Source organism: Natrix helvetica (assembly GCF_964273705.1).
Source record: "Natrix helvetica genome assembly, chromosome: 3".
NCBI lineage: Eukaryota > Metazoa > Chordata > Lepidosauria > Squamata > Natricidae > Natrix > Natrix helvetica.
The window spans coordinates 176,058,952-176,080,564 of record NC_138549.1 but is presented as its reverse complement, the minus strand read 5'-3'; the positions used below and the strand labels follow the sequence as shown (position 1 = coordinate 176,080,564).

At 47.5% G+C, this 21,613-nt stretch overlaps 1 protein-coding gene across 2 annotated transcripts in view; it reads right to left on the bottom strand.

Annotated features, from left to right (window-relative positions):
• The window catches only part of MYLK2 (myosin light chain kinase 2), a 48,273-nt gene that overhangs the window by 9,385 nt on the left and 17,275 nt on the right, over positions 1-21,613 (bottom strand). For both annotated transcript variants that reach the window (XM_081947892.1, XM_081947891.1), the window contains exons 2-10: positions 21,054-21,377; positions 19,471-19,826; positions 13,784-13,889; positions 12,565-12,658; positions 12,344-12,453; positions 10,712-10,853; positions 6,574-6,644; positions 2,396-2,524; positions 403-555 (exon numbers count right to left, since the gene is read on the bottom strand). In XM_081947892.1, coding sequence (XP_081804018.1) covers positions 403-555; positions 2,396-2,524; positions 6,574-6,644; positions 10,712-10,853; positions 12,344-12,453; positions 12,565-12,658; positions 13,784-13,889; positions 19,471-19,826; positions 21,054-21,289 — 1,397 coding nt within the window. In that variant the 5' untranslated portion in view covers positions 21,290-21,377. The remainder of the gene's footprint in view (positions 1-402; positions 556-2,395; positions 2,525-6,573; positions 6,645-10,711; positions 10,854-12,343; positions 12,454-12,564; positions 12,659-13,783; positions 13,890-19,470; positions 19,827-21,053; positions 21,378-21,613) is intronic.

Below are 21,613 nucleotides of genomic sequence, written 5' to 3'. Positions count from 1 at the left end.
TGTTCTAAGGCAGGGGGTCTCCAACTTTGGCAACTTTAAGGCTTGTGGACTTCAACTCCCAGAATTCCTCAGCCAGCTTTTCTGGGAGTTGAAGTCCACGAGTCTTAAAGTTAACCAAGTTTGGAGACCTCTGTTCTAAGGCATTCAGTGTTGGGGGGGGGGGCGGACTTTTCCTTCTTGTGTTTAGGCCAGGGGTGTCCAAACTTGGGAACTTTAAGACTTGTGGACTTCAACTCGCAGAATTCCCCAGCCAGCATGGCTGGCTGGGGAATTCTGGGAGTTGAAGTCCACAAGTCTTAAAGTTGCCAAGTTTGGACACCCCTGGTTTAGGCACTGAGTTTATGCTAATTCCCTGCTTGACCCCTCCGCCTATCTGGGAAGTTTGCTTTCCGAAGCACGGACCCTTTTTGCTTGATGATCAGGTTGGAGACGAAGTCTTTGGCTTCATCCGAGATGCCCTCAAAGGCCTCCTCGTCGAAAGACCATTCCGCCAGGAGGACGTTGTTGAGGGTTTCTGTGTCATTGTCCCCCAGGAAAGGGGAAAAACCACTCAGCCTGGAAGGGAGACAAAGAGAGAGAAGATGAGAACACAAAACCTTTTGCAGAACAATCAGAATAGAGCTGGAAGGGACCTTGGAGGTCTTCTAGTCCAGCCCCCTGCTCAAGCAGGAGGCCCTTACAGAATGACAGAAAAACAAGAGTTGGAAGGGACCTTGGAGGTCTTCTAGTCCAGCCCCCTGCTCAAACAGGAGACCCTGTACAATTTCAGATAAATGGTTGTTCATCCTTGAAAACCTCCAGTGGTATAGCTCCAGCAACATCTGGAGGGAAGTTGCTCCACTGATTTATTATTCTCAGCATTAGGAAATTTCTCTATATTCTAGATTGATTTTCTCCTTGACTAATTTCCATTGGTTGCTTTTTAGAATAGAATAGTGCTAGAAGGGACCCTGAAGGTCTTCTAGTCCACCCCCCTGCTCCACCAGGAGACCCTATGCCATTTGAAACAGGTGGCTATCCAACTTCTTCTTAAAAACCTCCAGGGATGGAGCATTCACAACTTCTGGTGGCAAGCCGTTCCACTGGTTGATTGTTCTGACTTGTCAGAAAATTTCTCCTTAATTCCAGGTTGTTTCTCTCGCTGATTAGTTTCCATCCATTGTTTCTTTTCCTGCCTTCTGGTCATCGTTGTCTTTTAACAAACCCATAATGCCTTGCAGGGTGGAGCCTAGACAAACTGAATGGAGCTAGTTGGGTGTTTACTGGCCGGATGCCCTTCCTGTCACCAATGTGGAGTTTTGTTCAGCAGATACATTCTCATTGTGCCCAGGAAGAGAAATATCCCCTCTACCTAGGATCGAACTCACAGCCTCATGATCGTGTGGAGTGAGCTCCACCTCTAGGCCACCACCCTGGTCCCTCTTTTCCTGCCTTCTGATGCTTTGGAAAATAATTTGACCCCTGTTCTTTGTGGCAGCCCCTCAAAAACGAAATGCACAGGGACAGTATAGGTGGTACCTTGCTCAACAGTAGTAACTGTGAAAGGGATCTTGGAGTCCTAGTGGACAACCATTTAAATAGGAGCCAGCCGTGTCCAGCAGCTGCCAAAAAAGCCAACACAGTTCTAGGCTGCACCAACAGAGGGATAGAATCAAGATCACGTGAAGGGTTGATACCACTTTATAAGGCCTTGGTAAGGCCACACTTGGAATATTTGTATCCAGTTCTGATCACCACGATGTAAAAAAGATGTGGAGACTCTGGAAAGAGTGCAGAGAAGAGCAACAAAGATGATTAGGGGACTGGAGACTAAAACATACGAAGAACGGTTGCAGGAACTGGGTATGTCTAGTTTAATAGAAAGAAGGACTAGGGGAGACATGATAGCAGTCTTCCAATATCTCAGGGGTTGCCACAAAGAAGAGGGAGTCAAACTATTCTCCAAGGCACCTGAGGACAGAATAAGAAGCAATGGGTGGAAACTAATCAAGGAGAGAAGCAACTTAGAACTGAGGAGAAACTTCCTGACAGTTAGAACAATTAATCAGTGGAACAGAATTTGCCTCCAGAAGTTGTGAATGCCCCAACACTGGAAGTCTAAGAAGATGTTGGATAGCCATGTGTCTGAAGTGGTGTAGCGTTTCCTGCCTAGGCAGGGACTAGAAGACCTCCAAGGTCCCTTCCAACTCTGCTATTGTATTGTAAATACCAGAATCCTGCTGTCATGTCACACCTAGTCCATGTTTTCTCTAGGCTGGCCAAACCTAATTCCTGCAACGTTTTCGTGTGCTTTTTGTTAATTTAAACCAGCTTTAGAGGTTTTTGCAATGGAGCGTATGCTGCAAACCCCTAGATGTAGGGTCCCTGTGCTCCCCCACCCTGCACCCCAACTCACAGCATATATGCGATCACCCCCATACTCCACATATCGCTGCTGTAGGAGACCGGCTCGTAGCTGACCACCTCTGGCGGCAGGAATTCCGGGGTGCCAAAGTTAACTTTTAGTTTTTCTCGGGGGTTGAACCTGGAATGGGGAGAAAAAATTAGTATTGGTATGTTCGAACGATGCTTCTCCAATCCACACACTTTTAAATTTAATTTTATTTTATTCATGAACATTTTGAAATTCAGCGTATATCATTTACAAAAGAAAAACAAAGAGAGAAAAGAAAGAAATATTAACACATTTACTGGTAACAATAGTAGTCATTTAACAGAATAGTTTGGCTCAGTTTCTCTTTATATTAGCTTATTGAAAATTCTGTTAATTATATTGGCATGTTTATAATGATAAACCATCTTTACCTTTAATTCATACACAGCAATCATCTTTCCTGATCTAATTTCTACCTCTTATCTCTAACCACTCATAAAATCTATTCCATGTCAAATAATATTCTGTGTCTTCTTTCTCTTTTATTTTCAAAGTCAATCTATCCATCTCTGCACAGTCTAATATTTTCCGAATTACATCCTCATCTGATGGAGTGTTCTCATTTTCCCAATCTTGTGCAAATACAATCCTTGCTGCTGTCAATATATGCAAAATTAAATATATAGTCCCTTTATCATAACCCTCCAACATTATACCCAACAAAAATATTTCTGGCTTCAAATCCACATTTTGCTTAATCATCTTTTGCAGCCAAGTATATATTTTCTTCCTATATTTTCTTGCTTTCATACAAGTCCACACCACGTATGATAAGAAGTACCTGGGATCTGATTAAATTTCCCCACACTTCTTTTTTTTTTCTCTCTCTCTCTCTCACACACACACACACACACACTCCTTCCAGGTAAAGGTGCACCCAACAAGGACTCCCTAACCGTATCCTAAAGTGACCTGGCTAGATAGCCATTCAATTCAATGGGAGCCAGGAGGGACCTCTATTTATGTAGTATCTCATTTAGCGAATTTCAGTGCAGAAGTCAAAAATGTCGTTCTCCTTCTCCATGGGTCATAAATAACATTGAGTAATGGTCAAAAAATTAAGCATGATTATAAATTAAGTAATAAATCAATCAATAGAAATCCATCAGTCAAAAAAAATCTGCCCGCCTCACCCATGCACAAGGAGACAAAAAAATGCATTAAGTTTGGGGAAAACTCTTTTCCGACAACTGGGTCCATCAGGCAAAATTGCAAAAAAAACAACAACAAAAAACCACAGATGGGTCTTAGAAAAATGTGCACAAAATGGAGAGCATTATTGGGGCATTTTAACTTTCTCCAACAGGAATAGAAGACCGAGAGGACACAATCTTTGTAGCTCAGGGTTGGACTGTAATGTCCTTGGTGCTCTCTGAACTTTCTTGCAGACGTTTCATGACCTAACTAGGGAACATCATCAGTGCTAGAAGGGAGGATGGAGAGAAGAGGAGGATGAGGATGAAGACTGTGATGGTTTTCTGCAGACGTTTCATGACGCAACTAGGGAACATCAGCAGTGCTAGAAGGAAGCGGGGTTTGCAGAGAAGAGGAGGAGGAAGAAAAGGACTGTGCGGTCCTTGGGTGCTCTCTGAGCTTGGTGGTTTTCTTGCAGATGTTTCATGGCCCAACTAGATAACATCATCAGTGCTAGAAGAGAGTGGGGTTTGAGGAGGAGGAAGATTATGGGGTTGGTGCTCTCTGAGCTTGTTTTCCTGACCCAAATACGGAACATCTTCAGTGGAAAGAGGAAGAGAAGGAGGAGGAAGACAGGAGAGGAAAGGGAGGAGGAGGAAGGGGGGAGGAAGAGGGGGACTGTGGGATCCTTGATGCTCTCTGAGCATGGTGGTTTTATTGCAGACGTATCATGACCCAACTAGAGAACATCATCATCAGAAGGAAAGAGGAGGAGGAGGAGGAGGAAGACATGAGAGGAAAGGGAGGAGGGGGGAGGAGGAGGAGGATTGTGGGGTCCTTGATGCTCTCTGAGCTTGGTGGTTTTCTTGCAGACGTTTCATGACCCAACTAGGCAATGTCATCAGTGCTAGAAGGGAGCAGTGAGGAGTGAGGAGGAAGAGGAGGGGATGGTGGGGAGGATTGTGGGGTCCCTGATGCTCTCTTGTTTTCTTGCAGACTAGGGAACACTAGAAGAGGGTGGGGTTTGCTCTACCTCGTCATCGAGCATTGATGATGTTCCCTAGTTGGGTCATGAAACATCTACAAGAAAACAATTGAGCTCAGAGAGGACTTAGGATCCTGCAGTCCTCCTCCTCTTCCCCCTCCCCCTCCCCCTCCCCACAAACTCCATTCTTTTCTAGCTCTGATGATGTTACCTAGTTGGGTCATGAAATAATATCTGCAAGAGAAGAAAATGTGATTTTAAAAAAATCGCTGAGATGGACAGGCTTACAAAAGAAATAAAAGATAACGGAGAATCTGGTTATTATTTGGAATGGAATAAGTGGTATAAATGACTAGAGGAAAGATGTAAAGAATAAGAAAGCACTAAGGAAAGAACGATTAAGAAGTTAGAAAGTAATTACAAAACTGCATAATTGAACGTGATAGAAAATGTGAGAGGCCTTGAATATGAAACAGTACACTAAGGGATTAAAATGAATAAAAGAAATATATGTACACACAGACAGATATAAGGTGTATCGCATATAAATTAGTGCATATTAGTAGACTAATATATATAAAGGAAGTATAAATACATAGGTAGGGCATAAGAGGTATGGTAGATAAATTAATATATTAATAGACTATCATGTATAAAAGAAATATAGGTACCCATGTATGGACAAAAATGGTGTAATGGAGGTATACCGATGTGGAAATGTTGCAAAGGTGATAATTGTGTTAAAAAACTGAAAAAATGTTCAATAAAAATATTTTTTTAAAAAGAAAAGAAACAATATCTGCAAGAAAACAACCAAACTCAGAGATCCCCAAGGACCATACAATCCTCCTCCTCCTTTCTAGCACTGAGGATGTTATCCAGTTGTGTAATGAAACATCTGCATGAAAACCACTAAGCTCAGAAAGCACCAAGGACCCCACAGTCATTCTCCTTCTCTTCCTCCTCTTCTTCCCTCTCCTCTTCCTCCTCCCTCTCTTCTTCCTCCTCTTCTTCACCCCACTGCCTTCTAGCACTGATGATGTTCCCTAGTTGGGTCATGAAACGTCTGCAAGAAAACCATCAAGCTCAGAGAGCACCAAGGACCCCACAGTTGTCCACCATCTCCTCTTCCTCCCTCCCTCCTCTTGAAACCCTCCCTTCCTTCTACAAGTGATGATATTCCCTAGTTGGGTCATGAAATGTCTACAAGAAAACCACCAAACTCAGAGAGCTTCAAGGACCCCATAGTTGTCCTCCACCTCCTCTCCCTCCCTCCCGCCTCTTCCTCCCTCCTCTTCCTCCTTCTCCTCTTGAAACCCTCCCTTCCTTCTAGCACTGATGATGTTCCCTAGTTGGGTCATGAAACGTCTGCATGAAAACCACCAAGCTCAGAGAGCACCAAGGACCCCACAGTTGTCCACCATCTCCTCTTCCTCCCTCCTCTTCCTCTTCCTCCCTCCCTTCTCTTGAAACCCTCCCTTCCTTCTACAAGTGATGATATTCCCTAGTTGGGTCATGAAATGTCTACAAGAAAACCACCAAACTCAGAGAGCTTCAAGGACCCCATAGTTGTCCTCCTCCTCCTCCTCCTCCTCTTCTTCTTTTTCTTCTCCTCCCTTCTTCTACTCTTCTTCCTCCTCCTCCACTCTACAAACTGCACAACTTTCTAGCACTTATGATGTATCCTAGTTGAATAATGAAACGTCTACAAGAAAACCACCAAACTCAGAGAGCATCCAGGACTTCCCAGTTGTCCACCTCCTCCTCTCCCTCCCTCCCGCCTCTTCCTCCCTCCTCTTCCTCCTCCTCTTGAAACCCTCCCTTCCTTCTAGCACTGATGATGTTCCCTAGTTGGGTCATGAAACGTCTGCAAGAAAACCACCAAGCTCAGAGAGCACCAGGGACCCCGTAGAAGAGAACATATTGGAGATGTTCGTGGAGAGATGAGAGAGAACTCAAAATGCGTTTGTCCTCGGCACATGGGCGGAGGAAGCTCTGGCCACCCGGATTCCCACATTACCTTCGGGCAAATCCAAAGTCAATGATCTTCACCATGTGGCCAGTGGCCGTCACACAAAGAATGTTCTCGGGCTGCAGAATAAGGGGGAAAGGGGTGACCACATGAGAGGGAATAGACAGGTCTTTGACCTTTCCATTAATCTGTAAAGATCAGGAGCTTTACAGATTAACGGAGTTGGAAGGGACCCAGTAGGTCATCCAATTCTTCTTTTTTTAAAAATATTTATATTGAATAAACATTAAAAACATTGGACCTCCTAGAGCAGGGGTGTCCAAACTTGGCAACTTTAAGACTTGTGGACTTCAACTCCCAGAATTCCCCAGCTGGCTGGGGAATTCTGGGAGTTGAAGTCCACAAGTCTTAAAGTTGCCAAGTTTGGACACCCCTGTCCTAGAGTGACATTTCAGGCTTTGTCATTTCCATACATACTTTAACATAACAACAGTTTCTACTTTTTGTACATGGCTACCTTAATCTTATTAAGACCTCCCTTACCCTCCTTTATATATCGATCTATGTATTATCCAGTTCCAATTTTACAATCCTCAAAATATTCTGTTCTGGCTCCTTTTCCTCATTTCCCACCATTGCTACATTTAGTTCCAAATTTCAGAATAGAATAGAATAGAATAGAATAGAATAGAATAGAATAACAGAGTTGTAAGGGACCTTGGAGGTCTTCTAGTCCAACCACTTCAGACAAATAGTTATCCAACATCTTCTTAAAAACTTCCAGTGTTGGAGCATTCACAACTTCTGGTGGCAAGTTGTTCCACTGATTAATTGTTCTGACTATCAGGAAAGTTCCAAGTTGCTTCTCTTCTAGATTAGTTTCCACCCATTGCTTCTTGTTCTGCCCTCAGGTGCTTTGGAGAATAATTTGACCCCCTCTTCTTTATGGAAGCCCCTCAGGTATTGGAAGACTGCTATCATGTCTCCCCTGGTCCTTCTTTCCATTAAACTAGACATACCCAGTTCCTGCAACCGTTCTTCATATGTTTTAGCTTCCAGTTCCCTAATCTTCTTTCTTGCTCTTCTCTGCACTCTTTCTAGAGTTTATACAATACAATACAATAGCAGAGTTGGAAGGGACCTTGGAGGTCTTCTAGTCCAACCCCCTGCCTAGGCAGGAAACCCTATACCGTTCCAGACAAATGGCTATCCAACATCTTCTTAAAGACTTCCAATGTTGGGGCATTCACAACTTCTGGAGGCAACTTCAGTTTCACTGATTCATTGTTCTTACTGTCAGGAAATTTCTCCTCAGTTCTAAGTTGCTTCTCTCCTTGATTAGTTTCCACCCATTGCTTCTTGTTCTGCCCTCAGGTGCTTTGGAGAATAGCTTGACTCCCTCTTCTTTGGGGCAACCCCTGAGATATTGGAAGACTGCTATCATGTCTCCCCTAGTCCTTCTTTCTCTTAAGCTAAACATACCCAGTTCCTGCAACCGTTCTTCATATGTTTTAGCCTCCAGTCCCCTAATCCTCTTTGTTGCTCTTCTCTGCACTCTTTCCAGAGTCTCCACATCTTTTCCACATCGTGGCGACCAGAACTGGATGCAAATATTCTGTCTCGTCTCTATTTTTGATTTCTACTGTCAGTCTGTCCATTTCTGCACAGGTCAAAGTTTTCTTTCTGACCACTCCTTTGCTTGGGGGCATCTCTGTTTTTCCAATTTTGTGCATATACCCAATCTTTCTGCGGTCATCACCTGTGGCATTAAATACGTCTCTCCTTCACTATCTTTTTCTTCCATTATTCCCAATAGGAATATTTCTGGTTTTGAATCTCTCTTTTGATCTAACATCTCTTCCAATCACGTCTTTAATAAGAGGGGGGGGACAAAAGAAAGCGATCGAGATGGACTTTAAAAACATGAAGAATCATAAAACATGAAGAATTCCAATCGAGGGTGGAGGAAGCAATGCGCTTGTTCTTCCGGGAAGATAAAAAAAGAAGACACATGGCTTATGTGAGAGGCATTGCGATTGCTTACATGGCAAAAGGAAAGCAGCTCATCTCGTTCAGCTCCCACCAACCCAAGCAGGAGACCCTAGGCCAGGGATGGAGAAGCTTTTCGGCACCCAGGGCCCAAACTGGAATGTGCATGCATGCGTACAGGCGCCATCGTGCCAGAAATCCCCAAGGCCAGCTGGCCGACACAAGCATGCCTGTTTAGGGGGCAGTTTTGGGGCAGTTTTGAGGCCATTTTTGGGCCCGAAAATGAGCAAAAAATGGCCCAGAAAATGGCCTGTAAATGGGCTGGGTTTGGGCTTTTTTTAGGCCATTTTTTTGCCATTTTCAGACCGTTTTGGGGCCGTTTCCACACCATTTTTGGGCAGTTTTCAGGCTGTTTTTGGGCCATTTCCGGGCCATTTCTGGACCATTTTTCAGCCATTTTCAGATCGTTTTGGGGCCATTTTCAGGCCACTTTTTGGGCTGTTTTCAGACTGTTTGGGGGCGTTTTTAGGGCTGTTTTCAGGCCATTTTTGGGTCGTTTTCAGGCCATTTGGGGCTGTTTTCAGAACATTTTTGGACCATTTTTTTCCGGATATTTTGGGCCATTTTCAGGCTGTTTTGGGGCCGTTTTCAGACCATTTTTGTGCAGTTTTCAGGCCATTTTTCGGGCTGTTTTCAGACTGTTTTTTGAGCCATTTTCAGGCCATTTTTTGGGCTTTCAGATCGTTTTGGGGCCGTTTTCAGGCCGTTTTTTGGGACCATTGTCCCAAAAGGAAGGAAGGGAGGGAGAAAGGAAGAAGGGGAGGGAGAGAGGAAGGAAAATAGGGAAGGAGAGAGGAAGGGAGGAAGGAAAATAGGGGAGAGAGGGAGGGAGGGGGAAAGGAAGGGAGGGAGAAAGGAAGAGGGGGAGGGAGGGAGGAAAATAGGGAAGGAGAGAGGAAGGGAGGAAGGAAAATAGGGGAGAGAGGGAGGGAGGGGGAAAGGAAGGGAGGGAGAAAGGAAGAGGGGGAGGGAGGGAGGAAAATAGGGAAGGAGAGAGGGAGGGAGAAAGGAAGGAAGGAAAGAAGGAAGGAAAATAGGGAAGGAGAGAGGGAGGGGGAAGGAAGGGAGGGAGAAAGGAAGAGGGGGAAGGAGAGAGGAAGGAAAATAGGGAAGGAGAGGGGGAGGGAGAAAGGAAGGAAGGAAGGAAAGAAGGAAGGAAAATAGGGAAGGAGAGAGGGAGGGGGGAAGGAAGGGAGGGAGGAAAGAAGCAAAGAGGGGGAGGGAGGGAGGAAGGAAAATAGGGAAGGAGAGGGAGAGGGAAGGGGAAAGGAAGGGAGGGAGGAAGAAAAAAAGGAAGGGGAAAGATAGACAGACAGATGCTCCATCATTGGAGGTATTCAAGAAGAGATTGGGCAGCCATTTGTCTGGAATCTACAGTGTCTCCTGCTCAAGCAGGGGGTTGGACTAGAAGACCTCTAAGGTCCCTTCCAGCTCAATTCTGAATTGAATCGTCTAATGAAGAGAAGGATTAGGGGAGACACGATAGCAGTCTTCCAGTATCTCAGGGGTTGCCACAAAGAAGAGGGAGTCAAGCTACTCTCCAAGGCACCTGAGGGCAGAACAAGAAGCAATGGGTGGAAACTAATCAAGGAGAGAAACAACCTGGAACTAAGGAGAAACTTCCTAACAGTGAGGACAAGTAACCTGTGGAATAGTTCGCGTTCAGAAGCTGTGAGTACTTCATCATCAGAGGTTAAGAAGAGATTTGACAGCTACCTGTCTAAAACGGTATAGGTTTCCTGCTTGAGCAGGGGGCTGGACTAGAAGACCTCCAAGGTCCCTTCCAACCCTATTATATGATGTTCTAATTTGTGGGTCCTCCTTCACTGGAAGTTTTTAAGAAGAGACTGGACAACTATTTGTCCAGAATGGTTTAGGGTCTCCTGCTTGAGCAGAGGGTTGGACTAGAAGACCTCCAAGGACCCTTCCAACTCTGTTATTCTCTTATTGAATTACATTCAGCCTGGTTCACTCTGGGAAGTCATCTGCAGGAAGCTATGATGTCGGGACCCCTTGCAAAAGCCGCCATGGATTGGGCCCCAAGCCCCCCTCCCGCACAGGCTTTGGCCTTCTGTAGTATCTGGCCCTCCCCACTTGGGGGCTCCACCCTGCCCCCCCCCCACCCGGGGCTGCTTACCTTGAGGTCCAGGTGCAGTACCCTCATGTGATGCATGAAGAGGATTCCTTCGCAAATTTGCCGCACAAACACCATGCAATCCACTTCGGTCAGTTGGTAATCCTCGTCGATGATCCGTTCGAACAGCTCGCCCCCTTCCACACTGGGGGGGGGGGGGGGGAATCAAGGCTGCGTCAGGATGGCTCATAAGGTGGCCCCTCCCTCCCCAAGGAACATCAGGACAATACAGCAATAGCAGTAGCCCTTATTTGCCGCTTCACATCACTTTTAGTGAGTGGTTTACAGAGTCAGCCTCTTGGCCCCAACAATCAAGGCCCTCGTTTTACCGACCTCGGAAGGACGGAAGGCTAAGTCGACCTTGAGCCTGGTGAGAATCGAACTGCTGGCAGTGAGCAGTTGAGTTGGACTGCAATACTGCATTTTAGCCACTGTGCCACCACAGGAAGGAAAGAAGGAAGGAAGGAAGGAAGGAAGGAAGGAAGGAAGGAAGGAAGGAAGGAAGGAAGGAAGGAAGGATGTTTGATTTGCAGGAGAGAAGGAAGGAAGAAAGGAGGGAGGGAGGGAAGAAAGGAGGGAGGGAGGGAAGAAAGGAGGGAGGGAGGAAGTGATCTTAATGAAAAAGAAGGAAGGAAGGAAAGAGGAAGGGAGCAAGGGAGGGAGAGAGGAAGGATGGAGGAAGGAAGTTTGATCTTAAGCAGAGAAGGAAGGAAGGTAGGAAGGAAGGAGGGAGGGAAGGATGTTTGATCTGCAGCAGAGAAGGAGGAAGAAAGGAGGGAGGGAAGGAGCAAGGGATGAAAGAAGGAAGTTTGATCTTAGGCAGAGAAGAAAGGAAGGAGAAAGGAAGGAAGGAAGGAAGGAAGGAGGAAGGAAGGACGGACGGAAGGAAGGAGGGAGGAAGGAAGGACGGAGGGAGGGAGGGAAGGATGTTTGATCTGCAGCAGAGAAGGAAGGAAGAAAGGAGGAAGGGAGGAAGTCTGATCTTCATGATAGAAGGAAGGGAAGAAGGAGGAAGGGAGCAAGGGAGGGAGAGAGGAGGGAAGGAGGAAGTGGGGAAGGGATGAAGGAACTAAGTTTGATCTTAGGCAGAGAAGGAAGGAAGGAGAAAGGAAGGAGGGAGGGAGGGAGGGAGGAAGGAAGGAAGGAAGGAAGGAAGGAAGGAAGGGCAATAGCGCTTAGACTTATATACCGCTTCACAGTCCTTGACTTACAACCATTAATTTTGGGTCCATTAAAAGTTATAATGGTAGGGAAAAAATGTCTTATGGCTGTTTTTCACACTTATGACCACTGTAGCATTCCCATGGTCATATGATCAAAATTCAGACACTTGGCAACTGACTCATATGTATGACGGTCGTAGTGTCCCGGGAGATGTCACATGATGACCTTTTGTGACCTTCGGACACGTAAAATCAATGGGGGGGGGGAAGTCTGATTCGCTTAACAACCCAGTCACTCACTTAACAACTGCAGCCGTTCACTGAACAGCTGGGATGAGGAAAGTGGCAAAATGGGGCACGGATCCCTTAGCAACCGTCTCCCGTAGCCACCTCCACGTTGGGCTCAATTGTGGTCGTAAGTCGAGGACCCTCTGTACATGCAGGGTGGGGTCTCCCCCCTCCCCCAACTCACAACTCCATGAAGAGCATAATCTCTCGGGGCGTCTCGATGGCGTCGTAGAGCTGGATCAGGTTTCGGTGGTTGAGCTGATTCATCACGTCGATCTCCACTTGGGCATTTTCCTGCCGGAGAAAAGCGGCCTTGGAGGGACTGAAGGGGGGAGGGGGCCTGGCAAGCCCCCCCCCTCCCCCAACGCCCCCCACCCCACCCCTGGTCTCCCTCCAGGGGCCTACCGTGTCTTTGGGCCCCTGCTTCTTGATGATCTTCACGGCCAACTTGAGCTCCGAGTCCTTCACCGTACACAGGCGGACTTCTCCAAACTTCCCTCTGGAGAGCGAGAAGGAGAGGGAGGGGAAAGCCTTGAACCTCTGCTAATATGAATGCTTTTATATTGGCGTTTTTATGCTATGTTAAGACACCCAGAATCACTCTGGAGACAGGAAGGAAGGAAGGAGGGAAGGAAGGAAGGAGGGAAGGAAGGAAGGAAGGAAGGAAGGAAGGAAGGAAGGAGGGAGGGAGGGAGGGAAGGAAGGAAGGAAGGAAGGAAGGAAAAAAGAAAGACAAAAAGACAGAAGGAGAGAGAGAGAATGGGGCGAGAGGGAGAAAGAAAGGAAGAAGGAAAGAAGGAAGGAAGGAAGACAGACAGACAGGAAGAAAGACAGGAAGACAGGAGGAGAGAGAGAGAGAAAGAATGGGGAGGGGGGAGGGAGAAATAAAAGAAAAGAAAAGAGGAAGGAAGGGAAGTAGGGAGATATAGGGGGGAAGGGAGGGAGGAAGAGAAAGATGGAAGGAAGAAAAGAAGGGAAGGAGGAAAAGAAAGAAGAAAGGGAGGGAGAGAAATATGGAAGGAAGAAAAGAAGGAAGAGAGAAGGAGGGAGGGAAGGAAAGAAGATGGAGGGAGGAAGAGAAAGGTAGAAGGAAGAAAAGAAAGAAGGGAAGGAAGAGAAGGAGAGAATAAGAAGGGGATGAGAAGAAGGAAGGAAGATCTGGGTGAGGGAGGGAGAACGAGAAATATGGAAGGAAGAAAAGAAGGAAGAGAGAGGGGGAAAAGGAAGGGAGGGAAGGAAGGAAGGAAGGAAGGAAGGAAGGAAGGAAGGAAGGAAGGAAGGAAGGAAGAGAATAGAAGGGTAGGGTTGGAAGGGACCTTGGAGGTCTTCTAGCCAACCCCCTGCTCAAGCAGGAGAAACTATACCAGAGGTGTCCAACTTTGAAACTTTAAGACTGGTGGACTTCAACTGGGAGTTGAAGTCCACCAGTCTTAAAGTTCCCAAATTTGGGCCTCCTCCTTCTCCTTTACGCTTCGAGACCAACGGCTGTCCAGTCTCTTCTTGAAGCCCCCCCCCAGTGATGGAGACCCCACCCCATCTGCAGGCAGATCGTCCTCCCCCCCCCCCCGATTAATTCTTCTCGCTCGATCAGGAAAAGTCTCCCCTGGGTCAAAACCTTCCTTACCCTCCCAGGACCTCCTTCGTGTTCAGCTTGTAAGTCTCTTTGAAGTCTCCAGTCCTCATTGTGACGATGCGGTGGGTGAAGGGCGCAGGAGGAGGGGGGGTGTCGTCTGGAAGAGAGAGAGAGGAGAGGGAAGGAGAGAGAGAGGGAGAGAGGGGGGGAGATGTTTGAAAGAGAGAGCATGGGAACCATTTCTGCTCCGAACAGCTTTCTATGCGCATCCATGCTCAGAGGGTGACATCTATGGGCCACAGGGGGAAAATCCGTGCCTGGCTTGCCAGTCCCCACATTGGATTGGGGACAAGTAACCGGGTGGGGGCAAAAGGATCACAGAATCACAGGACTGGTCTGGAAGGGACCTTGGAGGTCTTCCAGTCCAACCCCCTGCTTGAGCAGGAGACACGATAGAATTCCAGACAAATGGCTGCCCAACCTCTTCCTGAAGATCTTCCATGATGGCGCATCTGTGTGTCTATCTTTCCCCTCCCTTCCTTCCTCCATCCTTCCCTTCTCCTTCTTTCTTTGCTTCCTTTCTTCCCTCCCTTTTCCCATCTCCCATCCCTCCCACACTTCCTCCTTCCTTCCTCTTTCCCTCCCTCCTTCCTTCCCCCCCTCCCCCCCTCTCTCTTGCCCAATCTCTTCCTGAAGACTTCTAATGATGGAGCATCTATGTGTCTATTTTCCCCTCCTTTCCTTCCTCCTTCCTTCCTTCCTTCCTTCCTTCCTTCCTTCCTTCCCTTTCTCTATCCTTCTTTCTCCTTTGTTTCCTTCCTTCCTTCCCTCCCTTCTCCCATCTTTCCTTCCCTCCCTTCTTCTTCCTTCCTCTCTCCGTCCCTTCCTCCCTCCCTCCTTCCTTCCTCCCCCCCTCTTGCCCACTCTTCTTGAAGACCTCCAGTGGTGGAGCATCTGTCTATCTTTCCCCTTCCTTCCTTCCTTCCTTCCTTCCTTCCTTCCTTCCTTCCTTCCTTCTTTCCTCCCTTCCTCCCTCCCTCTCTCTCTCTCTCCCTCTCTCCCATCTCTATTTCTCTCTCTCTCTCTCTCTCTCTCTCTCTCTTTCTTCTCATATGGCCCAGTTCCAAACAGGCCACAGGCCACCGGCCACAGCCCAATAGTGGGCCGCGTCTCAGGGGTTGGGGACCAAAAGGTACCTATGACCCAAACTTCGTCCTATTTTTCCAGAATCTAGAAAGCTGCTAGAAGATTTATCCACGGGAGCCCAATTCTGCTTCCATGAATTCCCAAACGTTTTGAGATTGGGGTAGAATTATTCACAATACAAGGAGTGTTTGTTATGGGCACAACCGAGTCCCACATTTTCATTGTTGAGCAAGGCAGCTGTTCAGTGAGTTGCGTCTCATTTTACGACCTGTTTTGCCACAGTCATTAAGGGAATCCCTGCAAGTGTTAAGTGAACCTGGCTGCCCCCAGTGACTTTGCTCGTCGGAAGCCAGCTGGGAAAGTCTCATGTGGAAATCCCACGACCCCAGGACGCTGCAACCGTCATAAGTACGTACCAGTCGCCAAGTGCCCAAATTTTTGATCACAGGGATGCTGCTGTGGTCGCAAGTGTGAGAAACGGTCATAAGTCGCTTTTTTCAATGCAGTTGCAACTTTGAACTGTCAGATGGGAGTGAATCAAGGTCCTGGGGCTACGACAATGCGTGTGTGTGTGTAAGATCACACACACACACACACACACACACACCAGGTACAGCATATAGATTTTATAAAGGTGTGCAAAATGCATATTAATAAACAAAAAATAAACAGCAAATTTAGCAATAATTACCCAATTACCGAAATAAAAAGAAAAATAGGAAAGGAAAAATAATAGATAGATAGATAGATAGATAGATAGATAGATAGATAGATAGACAGACAGACAGACAGACAGATAGACAGATAGGTGAGAGAGAGAGATGAGAGAGATAACAATAGATGATAGATAGATAGATAGATAGATAGATAGATAGATAGATAGATAGATAGATACATAGATAGACAGACAGACAGACAGACAGACAGACAGACAGATGAGGGAGAGAGATGAGAGATAGCAGATAGATAGATAGATAGATAGATAGATAGATAGATAGATAGATAGATAGACAGACAGACAGACAGACAGACAGATAGGTGAGAGAGAGAGATGAGAGAGATAACGATAGATAGATAGATAGATAGATAGATAGATAGATAGATAGATGAGAAAGAGAGAAAGGGGCAGAGAGAGTTATTGCTGCCACTATATTATGTATATCTATAGAGAGAGAGACTCCATATGTATATTTCTACACAAGACCAAGGCTTAAGACCAAATGGACTCAAAGCCAGAACTGAAAAGACAGCCAATGGCATCTCCGTAAAGAAGCCGAAGAAACTGTGGATCACCTGGAGAGCTGCTGCCAGAGGATCCCCCAGACTGACTACAAGCAGCCGCCCGACAAAGTAGCAACAACGGTGCATTGGAAGATCTGCAAGAAGCCCCTTTTGTCTGCTAGCGACAACTGGTGAGAACACAGAATAGGGGAAGTCATAGAAAACGAAGAAGCTACATCCCTGTGAGAATTCAAACACACAACACCCCTGACTTAACAATTAAGAAAGACACGCCCACACACACCCAAATCTGCATAGTGGACATGGCAAGAGCTCGAGACAGCAGAAGAGAAGAGGAAAGAAGCGGAGAACATCGCAAAAGGCGAAGAACCGCTAAACAGAAATAGAACGACTGTGGCAAAAGAAAACAATAGTGATAAGTGCCTTGGCTGCAGCCCCAAAACATCTGGGACGTCCCTTGAACACCATTCGGCATTGACACAATCCCCGCCAGTCAATTGCAAATGCCAGCTTTACTTGGAAGAGCTGCCATCCTGCGATGTAATACCTTGAACACCATCAAGCAGCCACCTCCGCCTATCTCAGGTCCTGGGAAGGACTCGGTAGGTGGGCAAAGATGCCAATCCCAGTCTGAACATCTGGCTGACTGTGTGACCCACCACCACCACCAACAACAACAACAACAACACATCTAGGTATTGGTCAATACCAGTGGTGGAATTTATTTATTTTTTACTACCAGTTCTGTGGGCATGGCTTGGTGGGTGTGGCTTGGTGGGTGTGGCTTGGTGGGCATGGCTTGGTGGGTGTGGCTTGGTGGGTGTGGCTTGGTGGGTGTGGCTTGGTGGGCGTGGCTTGGTGGGCGTGGCTTGGTGGGCGTGGCAGGTGAAGGATACTGTAAAAGCTCCATTTCCTCCTGATCAACTGGGACTCGGGAGGCAGAGAATAGACAGGGGCGGGGCCAGCCAGAGGTGGGGGTATTTGCCGGTTCTCCGAACTGCTCAAAATTTCGGCTATCGGTTCTCCAGAACTGGGCAGAACCTGCTGAATCCCACCTCTGGTTGATCCCTAGGATGCTGGCAGCAACTGTATCAGCCATCCGTGCCAGTTAATAAGATTTGTGATACATTTTTAAAGGTTCAGTTAACGGAGTTTCATGTTTAATGAATGAAGTATATAATGATAATGCAATAACATTATCATCAGCTGGTAGCCGGAATAATTGCCATTCTGGGCAAGCGGCTGCCCGATCTCTGCTTTAAATCCTCCAGTTTTTCAGACGGAATAAGGAATGAAAAGCCATTAAACGAACCAGACATTAAACTCTATCGCTATTTCATTTATACTTTTTATGAATTAATATGCACAAGAGGAGGTGATGCTCCCCCTTCTCAGTGCATTATTATATTCTCTCTCTGCATTTAAAACTTCCCCATTGTCCTCTCCCAACAGGGCCTGCCTTCAGATTTAGGAAGAGAGGGACAATTAGAAAGAGAATTTCTACAGGTAGTCCCCGAGTTACAACAGTTTCATTCAGCGACCGGTCAAAGTTATAACGGCAGTGGGAAAAGGTGACTTAGGACTGTTTCTCACACTTATGACCGTTGCAGCATCCCCGTGTTCAAAATTCAAATGCTTGGTAACTGACTCGAATTAACGACGGTCGCAAAAGGGGGTCAAGTGATCTCCTTTTGCGACCTTCTGACCAGCAAAGTTAGACCCGCTTAGCAACTGCGTGACTAACGGAACAGCTACACTGATTCACTTAACAACAACGGCAAGAAAGGTCATAAAATGAGGCCAAACTCACTGTCTCACTTAGCAATAGAAATGGTGGTCGTAAGTCGAGGACTCCCTGTATTTCAGCCCAAGGAGCTTCTGATCAGTTATCGGAAGAATCCCTTCGTAACCGCAGCCAGAGTGTCATATTTGATCTCCAGTGATAACGGAGGTAGTTCTCGACTTACGACCTTAATGGAGGCTGTCTATTACATCGTGATGGTTATAAAGCAGGTCACCCACAGGAATGATTTTTATTATCTTTTTTGCAGTAGTCGTTGAGCAAAATGTTGCCACTACAAGACGTGGCAAACACCGTGGTCGTTAAGTGAAGCCATTGTACCCAATGGGGGCAAATGGCATGGGGAATTCTGGGAGTTGAAGTCCACAAGTCTTAAAGTTCCCAAGTTTGGACACCCCTGCTGTAGGTCATCCTGTCCAACCCCCCACCCAAGCCGGAGACCCTACCTACACCACCTCTCACAAATGGCAGCCCAATCTCTTCTTGAAACCTCCTGCAGTTTCTGGTGGCAAGCAGTTCCACTGGTTAATTGTTCTCACGGTCAGAAAATTTCCCCTTATTTCCAGGTTGAATCTCTCCTTCTTTAGTTTCCTTCCATTATTCCTTGTCTGGCCTTCGGGGGCTTTGGGAAATAGCTTGACCCCCTCCTCTCTGTCCTCAACTCACAAGTGCAATGGAGCTCCCCAAATTTATGTTGCTAAGTGAGACATTTGTCAAGTGAGCTTTGCCCCGTTTTACAACCTTGCTTGCCACAGTCTTTAAGTGAATCACTGCAGTTTTGAATTGAACAGCGCCATTATTAAGTGAATCCGGCTTCCCCATCGACTTTGCTTGTCCGGAAGGTGCAAAAGGGGACGGAGTGATATTGCAACCGTCATAAATATGAATCAGTTGCCAAGCATCTGAATTTTGATCTGAGGGAATGCTGCAATGGTCATTGTAAGTGTGAAAAAACGGTCATAACTTCCTTTTTTATGTGCTGTTGTAACTTTGAACGGTCACTAAATGAAACAACATCCATCAAGGGCTACCTTTATTTGGAAGCGGAAGTTATTCCAGGTGCAGAAATCCTCGACTTATGACCATTTCTTTAGTGACCATTCAAAGTTACAACGGCACTGAAAAAAGTGATCTACGACCCGTCCTCACACTTACAACCGTCTTGACATACTCCAGGATCATGTAATCAAAATGTAGGCTTTGAGTAAATCACCATGGATTTACCATGATTGCAACATCCTGGGGTGACTCCCCCATTTGCGACCTTTCTGGCTATCAAAGTGAGTGAGTAAGCCAGATTTACCATCCGATTCACTTAACAACCACCTGATTCACTTAACAACCATCGCAATAAGGGACATAAAACTGGGAGGGACTTCATTGAATTTGCTTTAGCATCGGAAATGTTGGTCCGAATTGCGGTCATAAGGGGCCCAGGATGACCTGCGTCTGTCCTCATGAGGACTAGAAACTTGCGAAGGGACACGGTCTCCTTCCATCAGTTTTTTTGCTCCGGGGCCTGAAACCAGCGATTCCCTGACAATCTTACCCAAGATCAGGGAGGGGTCTTCTTTGCCAAAATCTGGAGTGAGGTAGGGGCTGCAGCCCGGTTCCGCAGGGCTGGGGGTCTCTTCGCTTGCCGGGGATGGCAAGGCCCCCGCAGCCTCGGGAACAGGAGGGAGGGGCTCTTCAGGCAAAGTCCTGTCACTCTCTTGGTTGGTGGGGCTGGGGGCCTCCGCTGACGGCTCCGGGCCCTGCTCAGGGGCCCCCTCCTCCTTCTCCTTCTCCTCTTGTTTGGGGGTCTCTGTGGAGGCGGGCTCTGGGGCAGAGGGAGAAGCAGCCGCGGGGTCTTTGGGACTCTGTGCGCTGGGGGCTTCCGGGGTCTCTTCTGGAATATCCCCTAAGCTGAAAGTGAGAGAGGCGACAGGTTGAGGATTTTAAAAGGCCCCCTCCCCAAACGCAGCAGGGTGGGAGACAGCCAGGAAGGGAGGTTTCCCACAAGGACAGCCTAGAAATTGGCTCCGTTCAGGTGGGCTTCCCTGGCCCCTAAAGGCCTTCGCACAGGCAGGCCTCGAGTTACGACCGTTTAGTGGTCACAGGGGGCCATAGAGAGAGAGAGCAGCGGCAAGTTCATCGTTCTGCCCAATGCCTTGGCCTTCTGTCTCCTCTTCCTCCTCTTCCTCCTTCTCCACCTCCTCCTCCTTCTGCTCCTCCCCTGTCTCCTCTTCCTCTCCCTCTCCTCCTCTTCCTCCTTCTCCTCCTCCCCAGTCTCCTCTTCCTCTCCCTCTCCTCCTCTTCCTCCTTCTCCTCCTCCCCAGTCTCCTCTTCCTCTCCCTCTCCTCCTCTTCCTCCTTCTCCACCTCCTCTTCCTTTTGCTCCTCCCCTGTCTCCTCCTCCTTCTCTTTCTCTTTCTCCTTCTCTTTTTCCTCTCCTTCTCCTTCTCTTCCTCCTTCTGCACCTCCCCCGTCTCCTCCTCCTCTCCTTCTCCTCCTCCCCCATCTCCTCCTCCTCCTCTCCTCCTCCTCTCCTCCTCCTTCTGCTCCTCCCCCTGTCTCCTCCTCCTGCTCTTCCTCCTTCTGCTCCTCCTGTCTCCTTTTCCTCTTCCTCTCCTTCGCCTTCTCCTCCCCTTCCTCCTTCTTCTCCTCCTTCTGCTCCTCCCCCTGTCTCCTCCTCCTCCTCCTCTTCCTCCTTCTGCTCCTCCTGTCTCCTTTTCCTCTCCTTCTCCTTCTCATCTATTTCTGCTCCTCCTGTCTCCTTTTCCTCCCCTCCCCCACCTCTCTCAATTTCCTCCTCCTCCTCCTCTTGCTCTACACCTTGTAAGAGGTTCCTCATCCTCTCAAGGCCCCAGGTGGCTTCATCCCAATCACATGTAGCCCAGAGCCGAAGCTCACCATAAACAGTCTCTACGTAGGATCCGTCCAAACTGCCCAACTGGTTGCAGGGCACTCACTAGTCTTCCCCCTCCCCCACAAAAAACCCACCCCCCATCCTCACCCAATCGCTTGCCTATCTTCCCACTTCCCACCCCTGCGCCCCCCTCCCCAGTCGCCCCCCATGGCTTTGCCCATTGGGCAGGTGGACCTCTGGGCAGAAGGACCTCAAATGAACGGAGGTAGCGGAGAAGAACGTTACCTGCTCACTTTTGCTGGGCAGCTGAAGCTGTGTTGGATGTGGAGGGGTTTCCGTTGATCCTCCTTGGGTTCCTCTTGGGAGTCCTTCACTTCCAGGGACTCACCTGAGGGCTCTTCTTTCTCACCTGGGCCCTGGTCTGTTGGCTTCTTTTTCTCCTGGGCTGGACCTTCCGGAAGGACATTTTCTCCCCCTCCCCCAGTATCCTGCACACTGCTGGTTTCTCCGTCCTTCTCCATCTTCTGGAAGATACTTCTGAGACAATGGGGTCCCTGTAGAGATCTTCCAAACTAACCCTTCTCCTTTCCAGGGACTTCAGATCAATTCCTGCAGGAGACAAAACAACAGGTTGATCACTATGTATCTCCATGCTACAAAAAGAAGCCAAGATAATAATTATAATGCCTTGGTAAGGCCACACTTGGAATATTTGCATTCAGTTCTGGTCGCCACGATGTAGAAAAGATACTGAGACTCTAGAAAGAGTGCAGAGAAGAGCAAGAAAGAGGATTAGGGGACTGGAGACTAAAACATATGAAGAACGGTTGCAGGAACTGGGTATG